We start from the raw sequence: 26,908 nt of genomic DNA on the forward strand, positions 1-26,908 counted from the left end.
CTGATCTGGAACAATGAACAATCTCCTGGCAGAGCAGATCTCCTGGCACAATGATCTGATCTCCTGGCACAATGATCTCCTGGCAGAGCAGATCTCTCTCCTCACACAATGATCTCCTGGCACAGCTGATCTCCACCTCGTCGCATAGCTGATCTCCTCGCTCCCTCTAGTGGGATTGGGATGGCTGCGTGGGCAGAGAAGAACAAGAGAGAGGTGAGGAGGGGAAGGGAAGAAGGGGAGGGAAAGGAGAGGAGGGAAGGAGAGAAGAGAAGAGGAATAGAGGAGAGGGGAAGAGAGGAGGAGGAGGAAGAGAGGCGGTGAGGAGGGAAACGAGGGAAGGGGAGGAGAAGGGAAGAGAGGAGGAGGAGGCGGAGGGCAGGAGCCGCTCGGGCCCGCCCCGAGGAGCTGCCGGAGCCTCGTGGCGGAGCTGACCCCACCGGCCCCGCAGATGTTCCTCCTCCCCCTGCTGCTCCTCCTCCTCTTCTTCTCCCTCCTCCTCGCCCCCGGCAGCGCCGCGGTCGCCCCGGGGGTCACAGGCGAGTGTCAGCCCCGGGCCGGGCGGGTCCCGCTCCGGGTGCCCGAGGTGTCCCCGGCCGTTCTGGGGAGCCTTGGCCCGGCTGGGCCCAGCTGGGCCGCGGGGGGAACGCGGCCGGGACTCGCCTCACGGCGACGCTCCCGGCTTTGGGAAGCTTTTCCTGGCGTCTGGAGGCGACTCCAGGCTCGGCCTCGCTTTAGTCCCGGGGAAAAGCTTTTAGGGGAAGGTCGGGAAGGGTCTTGCGGCTTTTCTGGGCTCCGGGCGCTGCTCCCGGCGGGGCTGGGCCCGGGCGGTCCAGCCTGGGCCCCCCAAAGCTGCTGGGAGATTTCCATGGCCCTGCTGGGGGATTTGGGGGTGCTGGAAGGTTTGGGGGTGCTGGAAGGTTTGGGGGTGCTGGAGGGTTTGGGGGTGCTGGAAGGTTTGGGGGTGCTGCTGGGTGAGAAGCTCAGCACGGCACGGCCCCTCAGGTGAGACCTCACCTGCAGAGCTACCCCAACCCTGAGCCCACAGCTGGGGGACCTGGAGCTGCTGGAATAAATCCAGAGGAATCCACGGAGCTGCTGCAGGACTGGAGCCAGGCTGGGAGAACTGGGGGTGCTCACCTGGACAGCAGAAGGATCCAGGGAGAGCTCAGGGTCTGAAGGGGCTCCAGGAGAGCTGGAGAGACAAGGGATGGAGGGACAGGACACAGGGAACGGCTGCCACTGCCACAGGGCAGGGATGGATGAGATTTTGGGCAGGAATTATTCCCTGGGAAGGTGGGGAAGGCCTGGCAGAGGTTTCCCAGAGGAGCTCTGGCTGCTCCATCCCTGGCAGTGCCGAAAGCCAGGCTGGACACTGGGGCTTGGAGCAGCCTGGGGCAATGCAAGGTGTCCCTGCCATGAAATGGAGGGATCTTTAAGGTCCCTTCCAACCCAAACTCTTCCACCATTCATGATTCTATAAATAATTCCCAACCGAGGCAGGAAGGGCTCCTGCAGCACCTCCCAGGTGGATGCAGTGGGATCCCCAGGGCTGAAGTGTATTTGCTTTTGTAATTATCTTGTCTATTTTTTAAAGGCTGTGTTTAGGAAAGAAGTGTAGATTGGTTGAACTTTTGAGATACCAATTTGCATTAGCAATTTAACATGTTTGAGAGACTACTTTGGATTAAACAATAATTGTTGTTGGCTTTTATTTCTAATTATATATAGCCTGCCTTTATAGACTTCAGGTTTTAGCTTGGGTGGTGTGCTCTGAGCTTGAGTGCGTACACTTTAACGGACGTAGCAGTTGTAGAGATGGTGTTTATTTTAAATTTGAATGAGAGTTCTGTGGCTGGTGAGGAGGTGACCCCTGGTTTGTCTTGCAGCCCGCACCCTCGCTCCCTGCTACCTGGCCGACCTGCGGCCGGCCGCGGGCAGCCTGGTGTCGGCCGTGGGCTGCACGGTGCTGCTGACGGCGCCTGCGCTGCGCGGCTCTGGTGCTGTGGCCTGGGAATACCGCCAGGGCCAGGAGCAGGGGGTCATCCTCAGCTACGGCCACCAGCACCCCCCGAACGTGTCCCGGCTCTACAGGAACCGCGCCACCTTCAACGAGTCCACGCTGTCGCTGCGGGTGGTGCTGCAGCGGGGGGACAGCCGGCTGTACCGCCTGCGCGGCCAGGACGAGGCCACGGCCTGGTTCCATCTGCACGTGCTGGGTGAGTGCTGGCCAGCCCTCCTCCCTGCCCACCTCTTAGTGGCACTACATATTACCGGCTTCATTTATTTTCTTTTCCTGCCTTTAGTTAGATGAAGTACAAAAGACAGGATTTTTCATACTCAGACTCAGTTGTTTATTAATTCTTATCCATAGTACAGTGAGTTCCACAGTACTTCTAGCTAACAAGCTAAAAGTGAGGAAATGGAGGTGGATCTAGTTAGTTACTAGGTTTTTTTAAAGGCTATCTAATTAAAAAGTAATATCTATAATATTTATACTTTTGACCCAATGACCAAACACCTGTGACCCACAGTGCAGTACTTTCTATCCAACCAAAAACTGCTGCCTAAAACTAAGAAGGAGGAACAAAAAGGAAGAAAAAGACAACACCCATCCTTACCCATTACTGTATTCTGTTCTATATTCTAAAACCCCAAATTCCAAACCTATCACTATATGAAATCACACACTTCTATTCAAATTACACACCAGTGATTCCAACTCTATCACTCAAATTTGGAAGCCTTCTCCAAGGCCTCAGGTGAAAAGCAGTGTTCTTTTGGGGTTCAGTGCCAGAAAACACAGAAAGTTCAGAACTCTCAGGGTTCCAACAGCCTTGGGTTCGGGCGCTGATGCTGACGCTGCCTCTGCCTCTGCCTCTCCCAGAGCCACTACCCCAACCAAGCATCGTGGGGAACTCTGTCGTGAAGGCAGGAAGCAACACCAAGCTGGTTTGCAGTGTGCTGTACGGGGAGGCAGATGCCTACTGGTGGAAGAAGAATGGGGAGCTGCTGCTGGGCAGTGAGCGCATCCGCTTTGTGGAGAACAGCACGCTCTGCATCCTGCTGGCCACCATCAGCGACAGCGGCTACTACACCTGCGTGGTGAGCAATGCTGTGAGCCAGAACGAGACCTCCTTCCTGCTCCAGGTCCACAGTGAGTCCCCTTCCCTTCCCTTCCCTTCCCTTCCCTTCCCTTCCCTTCCCTTCCCTTCCCTTCCCTTCCCTTCCCTTCCCTTCCCTTCCCTTCCCTTCCCTTCCCTTCCCTTCCCTTCCCTTCCCTTCCCTTCCCTTCCCTTCCCTTCCCTTCCCTTCCCTTCCCTTCCCTTCCCTCAGCAAAGGGATTCTCTGTGCCCACCTGTGCTGAGCAGGCAGCTTTGCTGGGTTAAATTCAGGTTGAATTTGCTGTGGTGCAGAGGCTCTGGGTTGTCCCCTTTGCAGACTCTGGCAATGTGGTGCTGCCTGTGGTCCTGGCCTGTGTCATCATTGGCGTGCTTGCAGGTGGGTGCTGGGCTGGGCTGGTGGTGCTGGGCTGGGCTGGGCTGGTGGTGCTGGGGTGACTGTTTGCCCTGTTTCTGGCTGGTGGCTGCCGTGGCAGGTGTTGTGGCCACCAGAGGTGTGTGAGATGGTCTCGTGTGGCACATCCCTGCTCTCCCACCTTGGCATCCTGTGGGCAGGGGCTGGGCTTTGGCACTGCTGCTGTTCCCAGCAGGGTGTCCCCAGTCAGGAGATCATGCTGGCCTCCACTGATGATGATGATGATGATGATGATGATGATGATGATGATGATGATGATGATGATGATGATGATCTGAGCAGCCTGGGCTGGTGGAAGCTGGTCCTGCCCATGGCAGGGGTTGGAACTGGATGGGCTTTGAAGGTCTCTCCAACCCAAACAGTTCTGGGATTCTGGGATTCTCTGATGCTGCTGCTTTGTCCCCAGGTATCTGTGTCTGGTTCCAGAGAAGGAAGAAATAGAGTGCCCACTTTTGGTAAGATGCCTCCAGCCCCCATTTGGGGTGGCCCCTTTTCTCCAGCCAAAATTTTCCCTCTACAAGCCCAAATTTATCCTTGGCTGGATCTGAGTGAGCTGGAGAAGTGGGAGAGCTTCAGGGTGCTATTCCAGCCTCTCTGGTAAGAGGCTGCTCTCCCACCCTGGAGGCTCACAGGATTTGCTGTCCCCTCTGTTTAATCCCCACTCTGGAAATATTCCTGATTCCTCCATCCAGAGCCTGACACTCCTGGTTATCTTAGCTCTGAATAATGGGTGAATACTGAATTTGAACTGGAATACTCTGGAGATTTCTGGGAAGCGAGTGATTCTCGAGATGTTTTCAGAAATCACTCTTTCCCTGTGACCACAGACACACTCAGGCTGTTCACTGGAGCTTCCTGGAGGGTGAGGATCAGGATGTGAGTCCCTTGGGATGGAAAACTCATCCCATGAGGTGCTGGCTTACAAACAAGGAGCTCTCAGGTGTCTTGTGCAATCAGATCCCAGAGAACTCCAGCCAGGGATAGACTGGCCAAGGTAGCTCCTGGGATTTGGAGTAAGGGCAGAGGTCCTGACCTCCTGGTGCTGCCACTGCCAGTGTGGGACACTCTGAGCTGCCAGAAGGGGCCCAAGTGCCCAGGACATGACTCAGATGGGGCCTCTCTTTGCAGGTGGAGCTGGCTCAGTCCTGCCCTTCCCTGGTGATAGATACTGCTGGGAGTGCCAGGTATCCCATCCCATCCCATCCCAGCCTCTCCTGGGCTCACCTCTGAAGTGTTCAAGCTGCCAAAACCTGCACGTAGTTTTTTGGAAAGCACTGGTTTGAATTATTTCTATGTTATCCTGCTCTTCCTGTTGTTGGGGAGAGGGATGTAGCTGCTCCCTCCCTCCTCCTGGCTTCCTCCAGAGGCCTCTATGGGCTCATGGCTCTGAAAAGAGCCACTGTCCCTGCTGGGCAAAGAAATCCACAGTCCTGAGGCTGCTGGCAGGTGCCAGCCCTGCCTCCCCGGGGCCTCCTGTTGTCCTTTGGTGCCTGGGGGGCTCAGGGGCTGAGCTCTGGGCATCCTGCTCTGTGTGACCCTGGGAGGGAGGACAAGGGTGGGGCTGTGCTGGGTGTGCAGCCAGGAGGGAGCAGAGGCAGCAGGAGCTGGCAGGGAATGGGGGAGCAGCAAAGGAGTTCAGGTTGTGAAAGCAGATCCCAAGGAAATCCCTGTGTCTGTTGAGGTGGGGATGCTCCTGAGCCCAGCTCCCTGGGCTCTGCAGGACCTGGGGACATCCCCGGGGACATCCCCTCCTCTTCCCAGCACCAAACAGGACATCCCCAAACCATGTGCTGCTCCTGCAGGTGGCTGCTCCTGTCCCCTGCTCCTGTCCCCTCCCTCCCCTGTGGCTTCTGCAGGGCTCTCTTGGGCTTTGCTGTGAAGGGGATGTTGCTCCTTCAGCCGAGTCTGGACCCCACTGTTGGTCACCCTGGGACATTTGCACCCCCTTTTAATCTCACCTCTGGAGCAGCCTGGGCACCTCTCAAGGACAAACTGGGATCACTGGGATCAGGTCAGCAAGGAGCCATCTCAGCCTGGGGTTTTGTGGAGCTATTCAAGGAAGCGGAGGAGTTTGGGTGGGAGAAATGAGATTTCAGGTTGTCTGTTCTCTGTTGCACTTGAGGGTGCAAAACAGCCACGTGTTTTACAAGAAACACTTCTGGGGAGTTGTCTGTGAATGGTTTGTGGTTTGCTGATGTCTGTTGCTGCTAATAAAGAGTGTTTGTAATCCCAGAGGCTGTTGCTGTGATGTTTAGGGGTGGGAAATGCCCCACTGGGCTGGCAGGGGGGTGGGAGTCAGCCCCTGGTGGGTGTGGCTGCTGGCAGAGCTGGCGCTGCTGGCAGACCTGGCACTGCTGGCTTGGTCCCAGTGCCCAGCTCTGGGAGGTGATCCCTTGTTCTTGGGGACAGCATTTGCTCCCCCTGTGGGGTTCCTGCATCCCCATCCCCTCCCTCCCCTGCTCCTGTGGCTGCGAGGGACTCAGCTGGGGTTAAAAACAGCCTAACAACTCTGCTCCAAATGTGCCCGAGGGTATTTTTAACCTGGCCCCATTCCCTGAGTCACAGGAGCCTAGCAGTGCCCTGGCAGTGCCCGGAGAGGAGCTGCCTCCCAAGGAGCTGGGGAAGGGCTGCTCCAGGGGGCTTTTTGGGCAGGTTTGGGGTTCACCTAGGGCCCTTTGGGTGCAGGGCTGTGCTCAGCAGCTGTTTGTGGTTGGAGAAGCCTCCCTTGGGCTGCAGTAAACACCTCAGTTGTGACAGCCAGGGAAAACAGCCCCTGGCACAGGCTGGCTAGATTTAATCCTGCCTGGAGTAAATAAATCCCAGAGTGTGTCAGACACCCTGGGATGGACCTGAGGAAGAGCTGCTGACAGCAGCCACCTCCTCCCACCCTGCTTTTTGTGCCTTCACATCCTTCCTCCGCCTTCACTGCTGCTAAAGCCAGAATCTATTTCAAGTTACTACAGGGTTACACCCAGAAAAGTATTCCATGTTACTGCCAGTTATATCTTACACCAATAGCTCTAAATTGTAAACAAACATTAAATAAAGATAAACCAGTGAGGGACGCCTGCAGCTGCTGCTGCAGGGGCTTCTCTATTTCAGGCTTTGGTTTTCTGGAGAAAGAAAGGGGGAAATGTGCATTTGGCCTCCCCTGGGTCTGTTTTATTAAAAAAAAAAAGAGGAATCAGGTTAATTTCATGGACATTTATTATGAGGATCATAGAGGACCCAAAACTGTGACCCCTGGAGCCACTGAACCTGGGGGAAGGCTTGGGCTGGCTTAGCCAAGTCAGAAACACCCCATGGATCTCAGCTGGGAATGGTGTCCTTGGTGTCTGCCTGAGACATCTTGAAGGAGCTGGAAGGAAGAGGAGGGAGGGACGTGCTGAGCATCAGAATTAACCCCTGTGAGGGTGTGAGGCCCTGGCACAGGTGCCCAGAGAAGCTGTGGCTGCCCCTGGATCCCTGGAAGTGTCCAGGGCCAGGCTGGATGGGGCTTGGAGCAGCCTGGGACAGTGGAAGGTGGGACGAGTTAATCTTAGAGCTCCCTTTCCACCCAAACCATTCTGTTAATCCCTGAATCCAGGAGGAATTAAGGCTTTAAAGCTTCAGGTTGAGGCCATAAGGGGGAGTTCTGAGTGAGCTCTCAAATGCTTTGTGGGATGGGGACCCCACCAGAGCCTCCCACTGAACCCAGCAAGAACCCAGGACTGGAAGACAGGGCTGGGCTGAGTCTTTCTTGGGGTCTGGGCCTTACACTAAAACACAGGATAGTTTCCACATCCTGCTTCTTTCGCTTCAAGATGTACAAATTCATGTGGAAAATAGAAATTTATGTGGAAAATAGGAACAAAGGATCTACCTGACTTTGTCTGCCCAAGAGTCTTCGTGGTCCTTGTGCCAGCCCTGAGTCCTTTGATCTGCAAAAGACAAATCAGTCCCCAGACCAGGAGAAGGTGGGAGAGGCACCAAGGACGGGGTGTTGGATTTGGGATACAGTCCCTGGGATGCTGGATTTGGGATATAGTCCCTGGAGTGCTGGATTTGGGATACAGTCCCTGGGATGCTGGATTTGGGATATAGTCCCTGGAGTGCTGGATTTGGGATACAGTCCCTGGGATGTTCTATTTGGGATACAGTCCCTAGGGCTTCCCAGGGAAGGGAACCACTGCCCACAGGGCTTAACAAAAGCTGAATAAACCACTTGGAAATCATTCCTGTGGCTGCTGGGTGGTGTGGGGACCCCGAGGAAGAGGAGGAAGGAGCAGACTCACAGCAGAGGCCGATGGCGAGGAGTGGCAGGGCTGCCACAACCGCCGTGGTGGCCACCAGGATGGTCACATCCATGAACTCTGTGCATCCTTCTTCTGCCACCAGAGAGAGCAGGGCAGGGAGAGGAGGAGGGCAGGTTGCCACCATGAAAGCACAAACACACAAAAAATAGAAAATAAAATAGGTAGAGGGTGTTGAAACCGAGTTTTGCTCCTGCCAAGATTTCACTTCCCCGAAACTGCCGGGTTGGTGGGTTTGGTTTTGGAGGTGTAACAGGAACTGAAGGGCTGTGGGGACTACACAAGCTGGGGCCTTGGGGCAGTCCCTGCAGGGTCTCTGCTCACCGTGGCGGTGATAGATGCTCTTGATGAGGAAGGAGCTGCTCAGCACCACGGCCACCACGGCCCCAGGCGCGGCGTAGCCCATGGTGCGCTGTGCTGCAGGAAAAAGGGTGAGGAGGAGTGTCCAGAGCTGTGGCTGCAGGGCTGGCCTCAGCCAGGCACTGCTGAGGGATCCACCAGCACAGCAGTTCTCATTTATAAAGCTTGGGATGTTTAGAGCAGAATAATCTCCCTGTAGAGCAGTTTGGTCCATCCTTGGTGGGATCCCTCACCTTTTTTGCTCTTCAGATGGCTGAAATCTGTAGGCTGGAAAATCACAGTGATGGCAACCAGGAAGGTGACCACGGTGAGGTAGCTCAGGGTGATCCCAGGCAGTATCACAGCCACAGAAGGGCCTGAGAGATAAAGGGACAAGGTAGAGACCCCAGTACTCCTCCGCCCACAACGTTCATCTCCTGGGAACCCTGCATTACAGCCCTCAGCCACCCTCCTCTTTCCAGCCTTTCCTTGCAGCCTGCTGGGACTCACCCTGGGAAAGGGCTCTGGGGAAAGGGGAGTGACTGGGAATAAGGGGGTGTGCACTGCACAGGTTCCCCAGAGCTGGAGGTCACACGTGGGGGTCACACATGGATCCTGTACTGCTCCACATCCCATGGTGTGACCCTCCTATCTCTCCTTGCCTTCTTCTCTGGGCTCTGCATTTCCCACCGGGTCTGGCCCCCTCTCCCTCCAAACCTCCCCACAGCCCCTCTGACCTTCCTCCCACATCCAGAGGACGCCGGTGGTGCCATCCAGGATGCAGGCGATGCACACCAGCCCACAGGTGTAGGAGCTGAGCCACCTCCAGAGATCCCCTCCTAAAATCCCAGAGCAGAGGGGGGTGATTGCTGTGACCCCAGGAATCCCTGCCAGCCATCACCCCTTCCTCAGGGTAGGCTGCAACACATCCCCACCCTGTAGGATATCCCAGGATCTGGGGGTTCCCAGAGTGATGCTTTTTGCTCTCCCCCACCAGACAAGGAAAATGGGGTCCTGCTCCCCACAACTCACTTATCCTGAGCTTTTGGGACTGGCAGACAGGAATAATTAATCCCCACGCCGAGATAACAGCGAAGATCACAGCGACCACTGCCATCCTCAGGGCATACTTCAAGCGAGCAGAGAGACCTGGAAAAGAGTGACCCCGAGAGGCAGGAGCCAGGACACCAGCAGGGCCAGCCCCCTGGCTCTGGTGGCAACAAGGAAGGACCAAGACATCATCAGGACTGATACAAATTACAGTAATTTCACGATTATAAGCTGCACCTGATTATAAGCCTCATGTTGCAATAGAGTGTGATAAAAGGCATCTGTTCTATCACCATCTGTTGAGGGTGGGGGCAGTGATCCTTATCTCAACGGCAGATATTCTGCTAATGGGCCATCCATTGAAACCAGGCAGGGCATTGTTCTTTATCTTTTCACAGCCCTTCCTTCCTTCAGAGAGTCATTTTCTGCTAATGGCCATTGAGTCCCACTGCGTGACTGATAAAATTACTGCATCCCATTGGAAGTTGCTCCAGCCAGGGGGAAGAGCCCAGCATTTCTTACCAAGATAAAAACAGAAGTTTTGGGACACTAAGGGAGCCCCTTTCTCCACTGGACTCCAGAGGGAAACGAGACTCCTCCACATCACCACTGGACCTCCGGAGGGAAACTGCACCTTGTACAGGAGCACTGCTCCAACTGAGCCACATCTGTCACTGCAGGAGGATGCAGCCACCATTTAATGGGACTGCTGCCAACACCCTGCCTAACAGGGTGTCAGGTTGTACCCTGACTTTGTCAGGGTTTGGAGTTTGTTTCTTTGTAGTACTGTATTTCTATTTTAATTTCCCTAGTAAAGATCTGTTATTCCTAATTCCCATGAAAGCCCCTTGATTTCAAAATTCTAATAATTTGGAGGGACGGGGTTTACATTCTCCATTTCAAAGAGAAGCTCCTGCCTTTCTCAGCAGACACCTGTCCTCCTAAAACAGCAACTTTTTGTTCTTTGTCCATATATAAGCTGCACCCGATTATAGGCCGCAATTCTGGGTTCAGACCAAAATTTTAGTCAAAATGGTGCGGCTTATAGTAGTGAAATTACTGTATTTGCCAACTGGTGGCCAAATCCACTCCATGCAATGTCCAGTCTGGGGTGGGTGCTCCCCACAAGCTTCCCAGGCATCCTCCTGCCCGTGTCCTGCTCAGCATCACCTTGGCCAAGGGCTGTGGTTTTGGACTAAGAGGGAACCCCCAGTCTGCTGCCAAGGGCTGTGCCTTGCTGGGATCAGAGGTGGGAATTGCTGCTGGTCATCCCTTGAGGGGCAGCTCCAGGCAGCAGCACCTCAGGGGACAGGGACAGGGTGGAACCACTGAGACATCCTGAGGAAAGGGTGGAGAACAGGAGGAGCAGTGGGAGGTGAGACCTTCAATGGTGACCTCCAAGGACGTTTCTTGCCAGCTGATCCTGTTGCTGGCGTTGCAGGAATAGGAGCCACAGTCTGACCTCTTGGCTGGCCTCAGGTACAGAACGCTGTGGCTGCTGGACAGCTGGGAAACTCCGTCTGGGGCAAGGGGCTGCCCATCCTTCCTCCAGGTGATGATGTCCACTCTGCCCTCTGCCACCTCACAGAGCACCTGGCCAGTGGCCCCAGCCACGAGGCTGCTGGTCCAGAGCTGAGGGTGAGACACAGGCTCTGGAAAGAGAACAGAGACCCCAGCACTGCTGTCAGACATAGAATCACAAAACGGTTTGGGTGGGAAGGGACCTTAAATCCCACCCAGTGCCACCCCTGTCACGGCAGGGACAATTCCCACTGTCCCAGGCTGCTCCAAGCCCTGTCCAACCTGGCCTTGGACACTGCCAGGAAATCAGGGGCAGCCACAGCTGCTCTGGGCACCCTGTGCCAGTGAACGTGACCTGGAGCATCCCTGGTGGCTCTTGGGCTGTAATTGCCACCACAGCATCCCCACAGCATGGTCACAGGTGCTTTCCCTTGGGAAGTCCATCCCACTGCTGTGCTTTCAGGACTGTTTTTTTTTCCAGTTGAATCACTGCTTGTAATGGATGTGGGCAAATACAGAGTACTTTGAAATGTGCCAGGAAATGAGGAAATAGCAGAGAAGGCAGCAGATCCCACTCAGATTGTGTGTGCTTGGACGAGAGGCACAGAGCTGCGGTGGCGTTGTGGCCATGGAGTGATTGGTGAGAGGGGGATCAGCCAGAGTAAATTAAAGCAATTGCTGGCAGCAGTTCTGAGGAGGGACTTTGGGGCCTTTCAGTGCCTCTGATCTCTGTGGTGGCAGCTGGCACCTGCTGAGGACACATGGGACAGCCTGGCCTGAGGGGTAGTGGCTTCTGCAGAAACCTCAGCTTGGCTCTGCCAGTTGTGCCCCGGCAAAGAGCTGTGGGGAGGGACCCTGCAAGTGCCAGGGTTACCAGAGTGCCACCAGTCCCTCCGTTATCCCTCTGGTTCCTCCATTCTCCCGCTGGTCCCTCCATCCCCCCCATCACCCCCACTGGTTCTTCCATCCTCCCACCAGTCACTCCATCATCCCTCTGTCCTTCCACCAGTCCTTCCACCCTCCCACCAGTCACCCCATCCCTGCACTGAAGTGTGGGGAAACAAGGGAGGGAATTGCCTTTCCAGGATGGAACCTGTCCCTCTGTCCCCTGGAAGGCCTCACAGGGCAGCACTTCCAGATCTGCTCCCCCAGGACATCTTTCCAAGGTCTCCTGGTGCTGTCTCCACACGTGACAGATGCAAACAAGCCCAGGACTGGTCCATCCAATCCCTCTGCAATCCCTTGCCCTGGATCACCATGCACAGACAGATCCTGCTCGGATCCATCACCCTCCCACACCCAGCACTCACTGAGCACTTCCAGCTGGATTTCCAGGCTCTCCCTGTCTCCTGTCACTCTGTAGGTGCCACTGTCACTTTCCTGGACATCCTCCAGCAGGAGAGATCCGTTGGATGGATGGAAAACAGCTCGTCCTGCATAGGGAGCGTGGATGGCTGGGGCCAGGATCCCCCCGTGGTGCTGCAGGATGGGGTGGGGGCCGCTGCCATTGAGGAATTCCCAGCACATGGAATCGCTGTGGGTGATGTTTTCCAGCCCAGGGAACAGCACTGAGGATCCCACAGCAGCAGCTCTGTGGACAGGTCCTGCTGCTTCCAGAGCTGGAGGGAACGGCAGCAGCAGCCCTGGAGGGAGGAGAGGGTTGGGGATGGGGCTGGGAGCTCTGCTCTGTGTCTGTGCCCATGGCACAGGGCTGGGAACTCTGCTCTGTGTCTGTCCCCATGAATGAACTTCTCCCACCTGAGTTTTTGTCACACTGACCTAATTCCTGTGGCTCTTCCCAATTCACTGAACCCTGGAAAGGTTTGGGTTGGAAAGGAGCTCAAAGCTCATCTCGTTCCAGCTCTGCCATCCACAGGGACACCTTCCTCTAGACCAGGCTGCTCCAATGCCTGCTCAGCCTCCTCTGAACACTTCCAGGGTGGGACAGCCACTCGTTCCAGCTCTGCCATCCACAGGGACACCTTCCTCTAGACCAGGCTGCTCCAATGCCTGCTCAGCCTCCTCTGAACACTTCCAGGGTGGGACAGCCACAAAATTCCTGCTCTTCTTTGGGGCTGAAGGTGCCCCCATGCTCCTGGATGCAGAATGCAGCCCAATCTTCCTGAAATTTCTGGCTTTGTCACGACCTGGGATCTGAAGGACTGAAGGAGCTCAAGATGCTCAAGGACTGAAGGAGGAGCTGCTGGGGGAAGGTCCCAGTGCAGAGCCCCCTCCCAGTAAAGGGGATTCCAGGAAAGAGGAGAGGGCAGGGAAGGGGAGCCCCAAGGCTCCAGCAGGATCCTCACAGGCTGTGTTTGCTCTTAGCCCTGTCCCAGCTCCTGCTCTGATAAGCAGCTGTTCACCTGCATTCCCTCTGCACCTGCCAGGCCCTGGAAAGCCCTGCTGCTCCCTGGGGATGCTGCAGCACAGGTGGGAGGGAAAATAGGTGTGACAATGCAGGGGAAGTTACATTCATCAGGTGATTTTAATTTCTCATTCCTGTAACCTTGAAAGGCAGCTGTTTTCATGCCTTCCGGCCCCTCAAACTGTAGATAGGGAGCAAGAAATACAATTTAATGACTTAAAAATATTTTTCTCTGAAAATTTTCCTTTTTCAGCTGAGAAAACACTATTTACAGAGAGCAAAACAACAAGCTGAAGGAAAGAGGAAAACACTGCATCTTTTGCAGCTGCAATGGCCAAAACTCATCCTACAGACACCAAGAGCTCACTGACACCATCCCAAAATCAAGCTGCAGGGTAATGGGCTTCCTCTCTATTTTCGATGCTCATCCTGAAAATCTTTGTGCATTTGGATCTAGCACAGGGTGCCAGAGCAGCTGTGGCTGCCCCATCCCTGGAAGCGTTCAAGGTCAGGCTGGACAGGACTTGGAGCAGCCTGGGGGTGGGATAGGATGGGCTTTAAGGTCCTTTTCAACCCAAACCCTCCTGTTATTCATAGTTTGTGTTTCAAGGCAGCCACTGACTATTTAAGGAGCAGAGTGAAAATGCTCACAACAAGTTTAACTGCAAATAAAACTTGTAGTTTTAAAAACATCAACTACTTTTACAAATCTATTTTTAACACAAACACAGATATTAACATATAAAATCTCTTATTTTAAAAACATCAACTACTTTTACAAATCTATTTTTAACACAAACACAGATATTAACATATAAAATCTCTTATTTTAAAAACATCAACTACTTTCACAAATCTATTTTTAACACAGACATTAACCTGTATACCGATATTTATGTGTGAGTACATCTCTCTCACCACTACAAACCTGGCTGCAGCAGTTTTATCCCGGAGCTGTGCGTGGCTTTTCCACCTGTGCCTCCTTGGACAAACACTTTGCCTTTGCCTTTCAGGTTAAGCCTTTTACTAAAAGCTTCCTACACTGGGTTCCGAAGGGGTTTGGAAGGGTGAGGAGCCCCCAGCCCAGCCCAGCCCGGACTCCTTACCTGCCAGGAGCACCCAGGTGGTTCCCAGCAACTCCGCGGGACGGCACAGCAGCATCTGCCAAGGGAAAACAGCCCCGGACTGGCCCGATTTAAAACATCCGCTGGCAATTCCGCTGCGCCGAGAGCAGCAGCCCCGAGGCTGTACCATGGGTGTGCGGCGCCGGCACGGACTCCCGGTACCCCGGCTATTCCCAGCCTGTTTTCCTGCCGCTGCCTCCTCTCCCTCCCTCATTCCCCTCCCAGGCTCCTCCCGGGAGTGGCAGCAGCGCAGCTCCCGCTCCTGTCCTCACTCCTGCTCCTGTCCTCGTTCCTGTCCTGACTCCTGCTCCTGTCCTGACTCCTGCTCCTGTCTCCACTCCTGTTCCCACTCCTGTTCCTGCTCCCCCGGGAAGGAGCTGCCCGTGGCTCCGGCACCGCGCTGGGATCCATCGGAGGCTCTGCCGGGCAGGGCAGGGGGTTCCCACAGGAATAAAAATTCCAGGGGACATCCACCCATCCATTTCCATGCCCCAGAAGATCCATCCCTATCCCTTCCCCACAGCTCACTCCTCTCCCAGAGCCTGGAGCAGAGCTGGAGCTCGCCTCCGGCCCGGTTCCGAGAGGAGCAGGGGCTCGCTCTGCCTCTAAAACACCCGTGAGCAGCTTTTCCTGCAGCCCTTGTGTGTGCTGGGATCATCTCTCTCCACAGCCTTTCTGCAAAGGGATTTTCAGTTTATACTCCACATCCCACAACTCCCAAAAACCCTTCACAGAGGGGTTTTCAGCCACAAAGGCTCCAAACAGCAATTCCTGGGTTGGATGGAGACAGCAGCGGCACCGGGAACCCCGAGCCCGCCTGGCGATGGGACTCGAGGGCTTCTGAAAAGTGAATTTCTGGCATCTTGTGCCACCGTGTGGCCAGGAAAAGGCCGGAGCAGCGGCTCGGGGAGGGTGCGATGGGATCAGCCCAGCCCCAGGGTCCCGCTCGTCCAGGACAGGAACACTCAGCGCGTTCCCCGCCGATTCCAGCAGGGAATGCTCAGACACCGCGAGCAGAACCTCTTTTCCTTTCCTTCGCTGTGGGAACGGCTTCGCCCCCTTCAAAATCTGGAGGCGGAAGAGGAGGGATCCTCTTTGGCTGGGCTCACTCCAGAGGAAATCTGCCCGCAGGGCCCAGCTGCCACCACGGCCACCCCCCATCTCTGTCCCAGGGACTTTTGGTGGTAAATACCCTTTTTGTGGGCAAACCATTCTCTTTTTGTACAATCTTTTATTAACTTCATCGTGATTATTGCGATTTCTTCAGTAAATTGTGACTCCAATCCAGAATCTCTCCCAGTGTTTTTCTTCCACTATGGAAAGAGGTTGGCTGGAGGGGGTTTAATTTTCCTGCTGAATTTTAAAACTGGCTCCTGCTGGGCTGCAAGGCTGCCATTTGAGCTGTGCCTGACTAGAGGGCAGCTCACCTGGCACCAGCTGCCCAGCTGGGCTCAGAAATCCCTTTGAGCCCTGCTGACTCCCAGGGGCTCAGAGGGATGGGAAGCACTGGGAAGGGAACCCCAGGACTGGGAGCATCAGGGAGCTGAGCCCCCAGCAAGGGCAGATCTCACAAAAATCTGATTTCAGGAGATTTCAGGAGTGTCCTGGCACCACGATCTCTACATTCAGATTAAACAAGGGCAGCAAGTTGAGCAGCTGTGCACTTGCACCGCCCTGAGGACACAGAGCAGCTCACACAGCACAGCCAGGGGGGAAAGGGCCCAGCCCTGCCCTAAGGCCTGCTCAGAGCACCCAAGAGATAGGGCAGAATGGAAAATTCTGTAACAGCCCAAGAGATGTGGCAGAAAGAAAAATTCTGTAACAGCCTAAAAGATATGGCAGAAAGAAAAATTCTGTAACAGCAGGATTTGCTTTTGTTCCTGACCCTGTGGCCTTTCAGTGTGCCACAGGAAAGGCATCTCAGAGTTACATTCAGAGTGGGACAATTTTGGGAAAAAATCCACCCAAACAGTGAGGTTCATGCATCAGAGTGTGATGATGACCTAACACCACTCCTTAAGAAAAGATGGGAGAGGAGCACAGTGGGAAGTTTGTCACAAATCCTGGGGCTGCTGAGCCTTCAACACAAGTGCAACAGGCAGAGGGAACAGCAGCATGGCAGTGCTGCAAGTCAAGGAAAACTGGGAATTCCATTCCTCATCATCATCTCTGCTTCCCAACATGCAGATCGTGCTGTTTCCCTTTTCCTTCTCTAACCTAAACCTTCTCAGAAATGCCCAAACTACACCAGGATCTCTCTAGGCCCTCTCTCAGGCAGCTTGGCTTGGATCAGTGATAAAAGACAAGATCCCAGAGCTTTCCATTCTGCTCTGCTAAAAGTCCCCTAAAACTGGCAGTCAAAAAAAGGCCAAACAGGGAATAATGCAAAGCTTCCAAATGCTGAAGGCACTTGCTTGGAGGAGCACTTCCCATGGTGGGATTAACCATGCCTGAGCCACCCTGGCTGGGAGCACAGACAGCCTTTGCTCAGAGGCAGAGCATGACCCAAAAACAATCCCACAAGCTTTTGTTTCCACCTGTGTCCTGTCCTGAGCAGGCCCTGAGCTGCTTGGAGAAGGTGGAGGTGTCTGAGGTATTGCAGTGTCATTGTTGTGTTGAGGCACTGGCACAGAGGGCCTGGAGTACCTGGGGAGGCACCAGCTGTGTGAGGGGGCTGGGGGCTCCTGGTACTCCTGGGGTGGCACTGAGGGGCTCCTGCCTCTCCCAAAAGTGGGATTAGGGCTGCCTGGCTCTCCTGGCAGTGGGCCTCGGGGCTCCTGGCTCTCCTGGCAGTGAGACTGGGCAGCTCCTGGCTCTCCCAAGGGTGGGCCTGGGGGCTCCTGGCTCTCCTGGCAGTGGGCCTCCGGGCTCCTGGCTCTCTGCAGGGCTGCCTAGGCCTGCAGCCCCAGCAGGCGGGCAGTGTTCAGCATGTCATCCCTGGTCAGGTAACAGCCACAGAGCTGCCGGTACCCCGTGAACGCCTCCCGGCCGTGCAGGACACGCCAGTTATCCACAAACAGGGCCTGCAGGAGAGGGAAAAGCTCATCAGGAGGACAGCAATCATGGCAGGCAGGGCAGGAGCCTCTGGCAGGGCAGGTCCTGGGCATCCCTGGAGACTGGAGGAGCAGGTAAGGGTGTGGCACAGTGGGCACGAGCTCCTGCTCCACACTGGCACAGGTGAGGCCACAGCCTGCTCCTCCACAGGATCCAGCACAGCTCTTTATGGAGCCAGCCCAGAAACACATTTTGGGGTTTCTTTCTACTGGAGAGGAAATAGTTCACCAGCAACAGACAGTGGCCAACTTAGTGAATCCCAGAATGCTTGGGTTGGAAGGAACCTTAAAGCCCATCTTATTCCACCCTCTGCCATGGGCACGGACACCTTCCAGCATCCCAGGTTACTCCAAGCCCCATGGAACCTGAACACTTTAAATGGGGCAGCTCCAGCCTCCTGCCTCTGTGGTGTCACTTACCCATGTAAGGGCTCAAACATAATCTCAGAGTTGTAATTCCTTCTGGAAGAAGTGAAACCTGAACATTAAATGCTCTGGTCTCTCTGCTCCTAAGGATTCTCATCTCAATGGCTGGAAACTGGGACTATCTTTCCTCTGAGGCAGAGCTTGAACTAAACACCTCTGCCTCACCTGGGAGCTGATACTGCTCTAGGACAGCAGAACACACAAGCAGAAGCCACTGCTGTTAATGCTGGAGCACCCAGAACAAGGAAAACTGCTGGGCATGGCAGTGCCCAGACCCCACCACACCCTTCTCCCTGCTCCAAACCCGCAGGATTCAGCTCCAAGTCCCACCCTGGCCAGCCCCAGAGGGTGCAGCTCCAGACCCCACCTTGCCCGGCTTCAGCTTGACCCAGAGCTCGTTGTGGGGCCGGCGCAGCTCGGTGGTGAGGGCGCGGTGGGCGTGGTACCAGCTGTGCACCACGGCGTGCGGCACTGTGTTAATCACGGCACGGTCGTAGTTGTTGTACCTGCAGGGACAGTCATGCCTTGGGTTTTACCTTTTGTATTTTTTAGAATTTTTGTATTTTTCCAGGCAAGTGGAGAGACAAGAGACTGCCCAGGTGCTTCCAAGAGAACCTCAGGAGCCCGTGGGGTTTGTGGGTGTTTAAGGGAGGCTGCAGAGATGACCAGAAAAGTTGTGCTGCCAGCACAGGACTTTTGGGAACACAGCACTGAGGGCAAGAGAAGTTTACTATCAAGTGTGCACCTGTTCCTCCTGCTTTTCCATGGAAGGATGTGGCAAGACTGAGGGCTACTTAGAATAAAAGTCCAGAGCAGTGCTGGACAACCTCTGGAACTGAGCCAAACTGGAGTTTAAAAACTTTGGAAGGGATCACCCTACACTCTCCTTTGCTGTGTGCCAGGATGGTTTCAGGGGCTTCTCCAGAGAAGGGCTAAATTCTCCTGCTTCTCAAATGGAGTGGGATGAGAGCTTGGAGCTGAAGGGAGAATGCCAGCAGTGAAAAATCAAAGCTCAGCACCAACACCCATCTCTCTATCAGGTGCTGACGCTTCCCTAAAGCAGGAGGAACACGGGGTGCTCATCCCTGCTCCTCCAAGACACACTGGAATATACACACAAAGATACTCCTGGAATGTTCTGGAGAACTCCCACCAGCACAGCCTCTCCCTCCAGAGCCTCCTGGCCATTACCTGATGAGGTAAAGCTCGTTGTTCCAGGGGTAGACGTTGAGCACGGGCCCCACTGCTATCATGTGGTTGTGGCAGTCGCCCACGTTCTCCACATACTCGTGTTTGAGGGGCACCTTGGCCAGCAGCTCAAAGTGCTCTGGGGCCTGCAGCCGCACCTGCTCAGCTGCATGGAACCCATCCACCAGCAGCGTGCGCCCGCCCGTGCCCTCGTGCTTCAGGCAGTGGAACACCTGGATGCTGCACAGAGACACAGAATCACCTTGGCTGCCTGTTCCCTGGGCACAAGCTGCTCCCCAAGGACACAGCCCGTACCTGCTGCTTCCCCAGACCCAACCCCATGTGTTTTGCTGGGTGAGGAGGCAGCAAACTGCCTGTGCTGCTTCCCAAACCCAGTGACACGAGTCTGGGAGACTTCAGGAGCTGCAGGATGAAGGCTGTGTCGCCCAAAATCCAAACCCAAAGAGGGTGCCCTACCCCAAGAACAGGCTGGATGGAGCTTTGAGCAGCTGGAAGGTGGAAGGTGTCCCTGCAGCAGCACATACCCACAGGGCTCCTGGAAGTAGGTGGTGTCTGTGTGCCGGTCCAGGGCCAGCTTGGTGTAGGCTGTGTCTCCCCGGGAGAAGTCAGATGTGAAGTACCACATCCTGCCATAAATGGTCTCCCTGGAAAAGAGATACCACAGGTCAGTGTCTGTGTAAGGCACATCCTCCCCTACATTTGAGTTAGCCCCCTCTGTCTCATGCACAGAGTCATTAAAGCAGAACAACTTCACAAAATTCACATTGTCATGGATGGTTCCAATCCCTCTTCTGGTGTTCAGCTCCTCTTTTTCCTCCCCAAAAGGCTGATGGTGACAAGTCTTCCCCTCCACAAACACCAACCATCATCCCCAGAAGTGACACAAGGGGTTGCCCAAGTGCAGCCAGCCCTTACTTGTATCCACATAGGGCTGCCCAATAATTCCCCTTCTTCTTCCCAGAATCCTGTTTTCACTTCCTCCCCCTCCAACATGCACAGGGACAGCAGGCAAAGCCAAACAGCACTCAGGGGCTACAGGGGGAGGGAGCCTGGAGACAAAAGCTGGCTGGATATTCCCTGGAGCCCCTTGTTTCTATTTGGAGTGACTGTTTATTATTAACAGGAATCCCTCCTTTCCCAATGGCCCCAGGCAAATCAAATTGTTTCTACAGCTGGATAGAGCCCCAAGCTCAGCCACGGCCTGCCATGCTGCTGGTGCTTTGCACAAACCCAGCACCAACACCTCTCACTGTTTTTCTCCAGCAAGAGCTCCCACTGGTTTTTGATCTCCCTGGCTCCCAGGACCAGGCTGCCCTCACGACCCCTCAAGTCATAACAGGAAATGTCTCTCCTTGCAAAGCCCTGCTCTTCCCAGACAGCCACTTCCTTCAGTCCCTCCTCTCTGCACAGTCCCACTGGCACAAGAGTCATGGGATGCTCTGGGGGCAGCTCAGTAACTGAGTGATTCTCAGCTCTCCCATAAAGGAGGGCACATCCCACACTGGATTGTCCATCCCAGATGAAGGGGAGCGTTTGTCTGCAAACCAGTCCATGCCACACAAAATAAAGGACAAGAAGGCAGCAGTTTCCCAACAGAAACAAAACAAGTTTACCCTTCCCAGGAAAGCCCAGCTACCTGATGATGCTGATCCTCTTTGCCACGATTTCTGTGTCCTCTTTGGTGGGAGGGACATTCTCCACAAAGGCAATCCCATACCACAGGAAGTTCTGCAGGAACTCCTTCAGGCCCTCGTGTGTCTCCAGGAAGCGCCGGCAGTCGATGGAGGGCACCTGGGCTTGTTGGTAGATCTCAGCATTCCACAGGATCCGGGGGTGCATCACCTGCTGCTTCTGCCCCTCGTAGCTGTTCTTTGCCAGCCACTCCAGCCCATAGCGTGTCACGTGTCCATCCGGCCCTGGCACAGGGACAGGGGCACAGTCACCAAAATGCCACTGGCCAGCCTGGGATCGTGGCACCTGTCAGCCCATGACAGGCCTCAGCCTTGTCACCTGTCTGGGGATGGGCTCCTTGCACCCTGCTGCCACCCAAAATATGACCTGAAAGGCCACGAATCCTACAGGTGTTGTCATTGCAGCCACAACTCCAAATTCAGGACAGCTGCTGCAACCCTCTCTGAATTCCCAGCCAGCTGTTGCATCTGCACTGGTTTTGGTTTTTGTTGACAGGACTCCAAGGATAATCAAAGCTCTGAAGTCAAGTCCTCAAATAAATGTACAAAGGTTCTACCAAATGAAGGTTCTTCCACCAAAAGGAAGGAAGGGAAGAAATTTTTCCTTACTGGGAAAGTGATGAGAAAGGGCAGAAAACAGGCATGGTGAGCAGGGCTGACAGCTGCTCACACAGGATGGGGAAGGAAAAGAGAAACAACCGTGTCATGCCCCATCTGTTCAGCACCTGCACTGCTGGGGGAGTGTGACCAATGCAGACACTGCACACACACACACACACACACACACACACACACACACAGAGGGCTGCGGCAGGAAAATCACGCCACGTGGATGCAGAGTTTTCAGTGAGAGCAGTGTTTAAAACCCACTCTTGGACAGGTAAGGTGTGGGGATAATGCTGCCCTGTCCACCAGGAGGCACAGCAGGTGCTCAGGACTCACAGGTGAGGAAGAGCGTGGTCTCATCCACCCGCACAGCCTGGGGCTGGATGGCCAGGTCCACGCTGGCCGTGTCCAGGCTGCGCTGCTTGGTCTTGGCGTTGTAGCAGGAGGCAGAGCGGCAGTGGTCCCGCAGCCACACGAAATCCAGGCGCATCACGGTGCTCCCGTACCTCAGCTCTGCCAGGGATGGGAGCACAGCAGGCTTTGGGGCAACAGGGAGGACAAACAAAGCCAAGAACTGAAGCCCAGAGCCCACACCTTGGCATCCCAATTCCAGGGGATGCAGTGGTACCCCTTGACATAAATTGTGACATGAGGAAGGTCTGGCAGAGGAGCTTAACAAAGGCCTGGCTCCTTTGCTTTGGAGCCATTGTGTAAAATGCTGAGCAATTCCCTTTGCTTGCAAGTGACTCAGAGTACTGAGATCTCACTGGCCTCAGCTGCAAAGCTGGGCACACACCAGAGCTGAGGGGGGCTCTGCCAGGGAGAACCTGAGCATGGCATAGAAAATGGTGCCTGACAGAGAAAGGCTCAGTTTCTGTTCAGGAATCCCTGGATTTAATTACTCATTTAGCAGTGCCTCACTTATCATAGAAGACAAGGCTGCCTCAGTCTGCCTTTGGGAATTCCTGCAGGGAACACGAGACAGCCCCAGTATGCATCCCTATTTTGGAAGGAAAACATCCATCACTGCAGGGCTGGAAACCCTCCCTGCTGTCCCCAGGCAGAGCAGGAGCACCTACAGCCAGCACACTTACCAAGATGGTCCTGGTGCAGCTGCCAGGCGCAGGGCGGGGACGCTGGGACCGTGGTTTGGCAGCGAGCTGGGGCAGCCAGGATGGGCCTGGGGGCTTGGGGCAGCCGTGGCCAGCGACGTCCAGGGCTCCCATGGCACCCCCGGAGCAGCCATGCCAGCCTCTGGCACCACATCCTGGCAACCAGCACAGAGGGGACAAGGTGGCCTGGATGTGATGCTCTGTCCTAAACCCCAGCAGGACACAGACCTGAGGAGACACAAAGGAGATCCTGTGAGGTTTGAGAGGCCCTGACACAGGGTGCCCAGAGAAGCTGTGGCTGCCCTGGATCCATGGCAGTGTCCAAGGCTGGACAGGGCTTGGAGCATCCTGGGATACTGGAACGTGTCTCTGCCCATGGCATGGGGTGGAACGGGATGAGCTTTAAGGTCCCTTCCAGCCCAAACCATTCCATGACTCTGATTTACCAGGCAAAGCCATTCCAGGACAGACAGCTGTGTTCAACACTCCTGTGTGCAAAACAGTGGCAAAGCCTCATCACTGAAGGTCTTGCCCCGCCTCCAGCATTCCCAGTTTGAATTCACCATTCCTGGATGGAACTGCAGCAATCATTAACCTTGGTTAGAGAAGCAACAACAGAGGAATCCAGTAAAGAGATCAGTTCTAGAAAAGCAGGCAAAACAATGAGGAGTAGGAGGAAGATCTCTGCTCTGGTGAAGGACACAGCTGGCATGGAGGAGAAACCACAGTGATTAATTTTAGGATAGAGATTACAAGGAGATTTCTCCCAGGGAAATTTGTAACAAGTCTTCAGTGCAAAGAGGAAGAGCAAAATCCTCACAAGTTTTAGGAGATGATGCCTCAGTCTAAATGTCCGTCATAGTTATGAATTTCTGGGGGCCAGGTCTAAACCCAGCAGGATTTCAACAGCACTTTGAAGTGCACTGAAATGTGGTCTCTCTGGATAAGACACAGGCTCAGAAAGCATGTCTTATCCTAGGACTTCTGATTTTCCTTCATTTTCTTATCTGGAGAGTCCAGGCACTGGAGCTCTGGCTGTCCAAGCTGCTCCTGCTCTGCAGAGACCTCAAAAGCCGGTGATAACAACCAAATCCACAGAGGTGCCACATCCCCAGCCAGCAACTTGTTAAGCAGGGGTAAAAGAATGCAGACATCCCTAGGGAAAAAATGTGGGAATGCTTTTGAAGAAAAGGTTTGAGATGAAGGCACACTGACACACTTCAGCCACGGAGCCATTTCCATGAGAAATTTCCCCACACCCAACCTAAACTCCCCTGGCACAGCCTGAGGTGTTTCCTCTTCTTCTATCCCTCGTTACCTGGGAGAAAAGACCAAACCAAACACCCTGGCTGCAGCCTCCTTTTCCAAGATATCCACTTTCTGCTCCTGCTGCCCAGCTTTGAAAATCTGCTACAGGAAGAGGAATGAGCCGGATCTGACGCAAATCCCATAACCAAGAGAATAAAATCTACAGCTACAAAATACAGGAGCTACCCCTGATGTTTATCAGTTGTAAAATCTTAAAGAAATTATTTAAATCCCTGAACAGACTCACAAAGCTTAAGATTATCTGGGAGAGGGAAGCTCTGTCCAGTTTGGCTTTTGGATCCACTATGCCAGTGAGGGGTGGAAAACAGAAAGAATCTTGTTTGCACACACAAACAGAACCCAAAATGCCAGGAAAGGCTCACCCACAAACCCATCAGCACAAACCCCACTTTGATCTTTCCACACACATTTCTTTTATCTCCTCCTCTCCCAGTACCAAAACTGAGCAGGAAATTAACACAGGTAATGGGAAGTGACCCAGATATTTAAACCTAGTCAGGGAGATCTTGTGCTGCTCTTACTGAAGAAAAACATAACAGGCACCTCAGTGAGAGCCTTAAATTCAATCTTTCCAATAGATACTAAAACTAAGATTAAACCCCAAAAATCTGTATGATTAAGGAGGATTTACAATTTTTGTTGTTTCATCAGAGCTAGCAGCTGGATGAGCTCTGTGAACTCTCCTCCTGCACCTCCTGCTACCTCACCTTTATGCTTTATGTGGTTCGGACACCTGGGCAGCTCTGAAATGAGAGAATCTCGGACAAAATTACCCTCAGAACTCAAAGGAAAAGGGCAGGAGGGAACAGACATTAAATAGTCAGTGGATCAACACACATAGTGGGTGACACAGGAGCAGGCACAGAATCCACAGGGTGAAGGAGAGAAGAATGCTGGAGGGAAAAGCAGAAACCTCAAATCTGTTGTAGTCTGAGGAATTCCCGTCAGTCTTTGGAGAGAAAGGACAGGAGATGCTGTGGAAGGAGCAGAAAGGAAGGCTGGGTTTCCCAGGGGTCAACCCTAACCCTAACCCTGCAGTTTGTCTCACAATAAACATTTTAAGGAAACAAAACCGGGTTTAATCTCTTTGAGGAAAAGCCCCCGTTCTGGGCAAAGGAAATGGTGAAAAAACGAGTGACCAGTTTCAGCAATGGGAACATCTGAGGAAGGAGAAACCCCACAAATCTGGAGGCTTTCACCAGCTTTTAGCCAAACCCTCTTGGGCAGCATAGGATGACCCTGCTGCCCTCCCTGCACTGCTCCAGCCCCTCCAGAGCCTCTTAAAAAAAAAAAAAAAAACAAAAAAAGGGTTTTCTATTAAAAACACATCAAACATTCAGCTGCTCACACTCACTCAGTTTTTACTTCTGGAAGCAGCTGGCTGGAGCCAGGCTTTCTGATCCACATGGAACAGGGAGGTGTCAGCAGTCCAAAGTGAGGGAAAGGATTTTGTGTTTTGGTCGTCTGGGATCCTTTAACCTGACAGTTCTCCCTGCAGTGAGGGAACACCAAGAAAAAGAGGAATTCTGCAAAGGCTGAGCTGCTCTGAGGGCTCTGCCAGAGCCAGAGGAGCCAAGAGCACAAGCCCAGGTGACAAACCAGATCCCCCAGGATGGCAGCACCTCTTGGACAGGACACAGGCAGAGTTTAACAGCCTGAGCTGACTCGGTTAATTACAATTAATTACCACAGAGACAAAAAGCAGACTGGCTGCTCCCAGCTGAGCTTTTGCCTTCACCCTGCAGACAACTCCATCAGATCTCAGCTGTCAGGAACCAGATTCCCCTTCCAGCCCTTCCCCACACGGGATTTCAATGAAATTAAGGAGCTAATAAAGACATCCCAGGCACTGCCAGCTTCACAGCTACTTCATTTTCCTGGAAGCAAAGAGAATTATCTGCACACCCCATGTTTCACACTGACCACCTGACTGCAGGCCCCACTCCCAGAACCTTATTCCAGCCTCCTGTTTGCCAAGCAAAGCCCTTCCAGGCCACACACTTCCACAGAAACAAGTTCTAATTCTGATTATTTTTCCAGCAAAGCAGCCAGCCCTGATGGTAGAATCTCCCGGAGGAGTTACTGCAATAAACTCCAAATGCTAAATCACATGATGCTCTGGGTCCTGCCCGGGCAAAGAGCAGCCAGGCAGCTCTCCCTGGCAGGGAGGAGTTGTGTTTTTCCAGGGAGTGAAGAAAACAGCTGTGCCCACAAGCTGCAGCCTTTCATTCCCTTCTGATGGGATGGCAATGTCCGTATGCCCCTGGGGCCTGGCTTTACCTGGGACCTGGAGCACCGGGCGGAGCTGGGGGATGCTGGAGAGAGGCTTTGGGCGGGCTTGGGGTGATGAAGAGATCACGGAAAGCTCGGGGTGTGAGGAGATCACGGAAGGCTGAGGGGATCATGGAGGGCTCGGGGTGTGAGGGGATCACGCAAGGCTCGGGATGCTGAGGGGATCACGGAAGGCTGAGGGGATCACGGAGGGCTCGGGGCACTGACCTGATCACGGCCGGGCCGTACCGGAGGCAATCCCGCAGCCTCCGCGCTGCTGCTCCGGGCTCTTCGCCGCTCCTTCCTCCTCCTCCGGCTCCCGACGCCCACCAGGCCCAAAACGCCACTCGGAGCTTTCCCACATCGGCCGCTGCTGCCCGAGGGAACCGGCGTCTCGGTGACCCTTTGAAGAGGCAAAAAACAAGGAAAAAAGCTACGTTGCAAACGGGTCCCTTCCCGAACCCCGCGAGCAGGACGAGCCCCGCTCCGAGCACAGCCCCTGACCCACCTCGGCAGCTCCCCGGCCCCCGGCGCGGCCCCGGTGCCTCGGAGCGGCGCTGCCGGGGCCCCAGAACCCGCGGGCGGCGGCAGGGCCGGGTCGGGAGCGGGGCCGGGGCCGCCTCAGGCCGCCCCGGGGCGGGGCCGCCGCCGCCATAGAGACGCGCGGAGCAGAGCGCCCGCAAACCAGAGAGCCGGGGCGGGACGGGGCCGGCAGCAAGCGGAACATGAACAGGGACGGGGCCGCCCCCAGAGGCGCCGCGGCTCAGGTGGCCGCTGCGCTCCGGGAGGCTGCGGGATGGAGCACCGCAGGGGGCACGGAGATCGGGGAAGGGGCGGATGGAGCGCGGCCCCGTGGGGACGCGCCGTGCCGCCGGCGTGCGGGCAGCGCCAGCGGTGAGGGCTGGGCTATAGAGCCATGCTGTAGTGCTGCCCCCTGACGGGCAGGAGGACTGACGGACAGCGAGAGCAGCGGCGCTGCCTGGCCC

The 26,908-nt window shown here is 54.7% G+C and overlaps 2 protein-coding genes across 4 annotated transcripts; both read right to left on the reverse strand.

Moving 5' to 3' along the window:
* Window positions 1-6,723: 6,723 nt before the first annotated feature.
* Window positions 6,724-15,334, reverse strand: LOC117002885. Of its 2 annotated transcripts, XM_033072423.2 has the most exons (10): window positions 14,208-15,334; window positions 12,047-12,379; window positions 10,598-10,867; window positions 9,198-9,314; window positions 8,903-9,004; window positions 8,420-8,542; window positions 8,151-8,243; window positions 7,809-7,901; window positions 7,397-7,454; window positions 6,724-6,892 (listed from the first exon to the last, which is right to left on the reverse strand). In XM_033072423.2, exons 1-10 carry the CDS (start codon window positions 14,437-14,439, stop codon window positions 6,844-6,846), a joined length of 1,470 nt encoding a protein of 489 aa, XP_032928314.1. In that variant the 5' UTR covers window positions 14,440-15,334; the 3' UTR covers window positions 6,724-6,843. The 2 variants fall into 2 exon arrangements, with proteins under 2 accessions (XP_032928314.1, XP_032928315.1); XM_033072424.2 differs by lacking the exon at window positions 8,151-8,243.
* Window positions 15,335-15,434: 100 nt separating this feature from the next.
* Window positions 15,435-26,512, reverse strand: TMLHE (trimethyllysine hydroxylase, epsilon). Of its 2 annotated transcripts, XM_042779724.1 has the most exons (9): window positions 26,431-26,512; window positions 26,151-26,325; window positions 22,305-22,550; window positions 21,547-21,723; window positions 20,550-20,829; window positions 19,438-19,557; window positions 18,896-19,132; window positions 18,072-18,210; window positions 15,435-17,248 (listed from the first exon to the last, which is right to left on the reverse strand). In XM_042779724.1, exons 3-9 carry the CDS (start codon window positions 22,474-22,476, stop codon window positions 17,117-17,119), a joined length of 1,257 nt encoding a protein of 418 aa, XP_042635658.1. In that variant the 5' UTR covers window positions 22,477-22,550; window positions 26,151-26,325; window positions 26,431-26,512; the 3' UTR covers window positions 15,435-17,116. The 2 variants fall into 2 exon arrangements, with proteins under 2 accessions (XP_042635658.1, XP_032928316.1); XM_033072425.2 differs by lacking the exons at window positions 26,151-26,325; window positions 26,431-26,512 and adding an exon at window positions 25,006-25,098.
* Between the last annotated feature and the right edge of the window lie 396 nt (window positions 26,513-26,908).

Source organism: Catharus ustulatus, chromosome 14 (assembly GCF_009819885.2).
Source record: "Catharus ustulatus isolate bCatUst1 chromosome 14, bCatUst1.pri.v2, whole genome shotgun sequence".
Taxonomy (NCBI): Eukaryota; Metazoa; Chordata; class Aves; order Passeriformes; family Turdidae; genus Catharus; species Catharus ustulatus.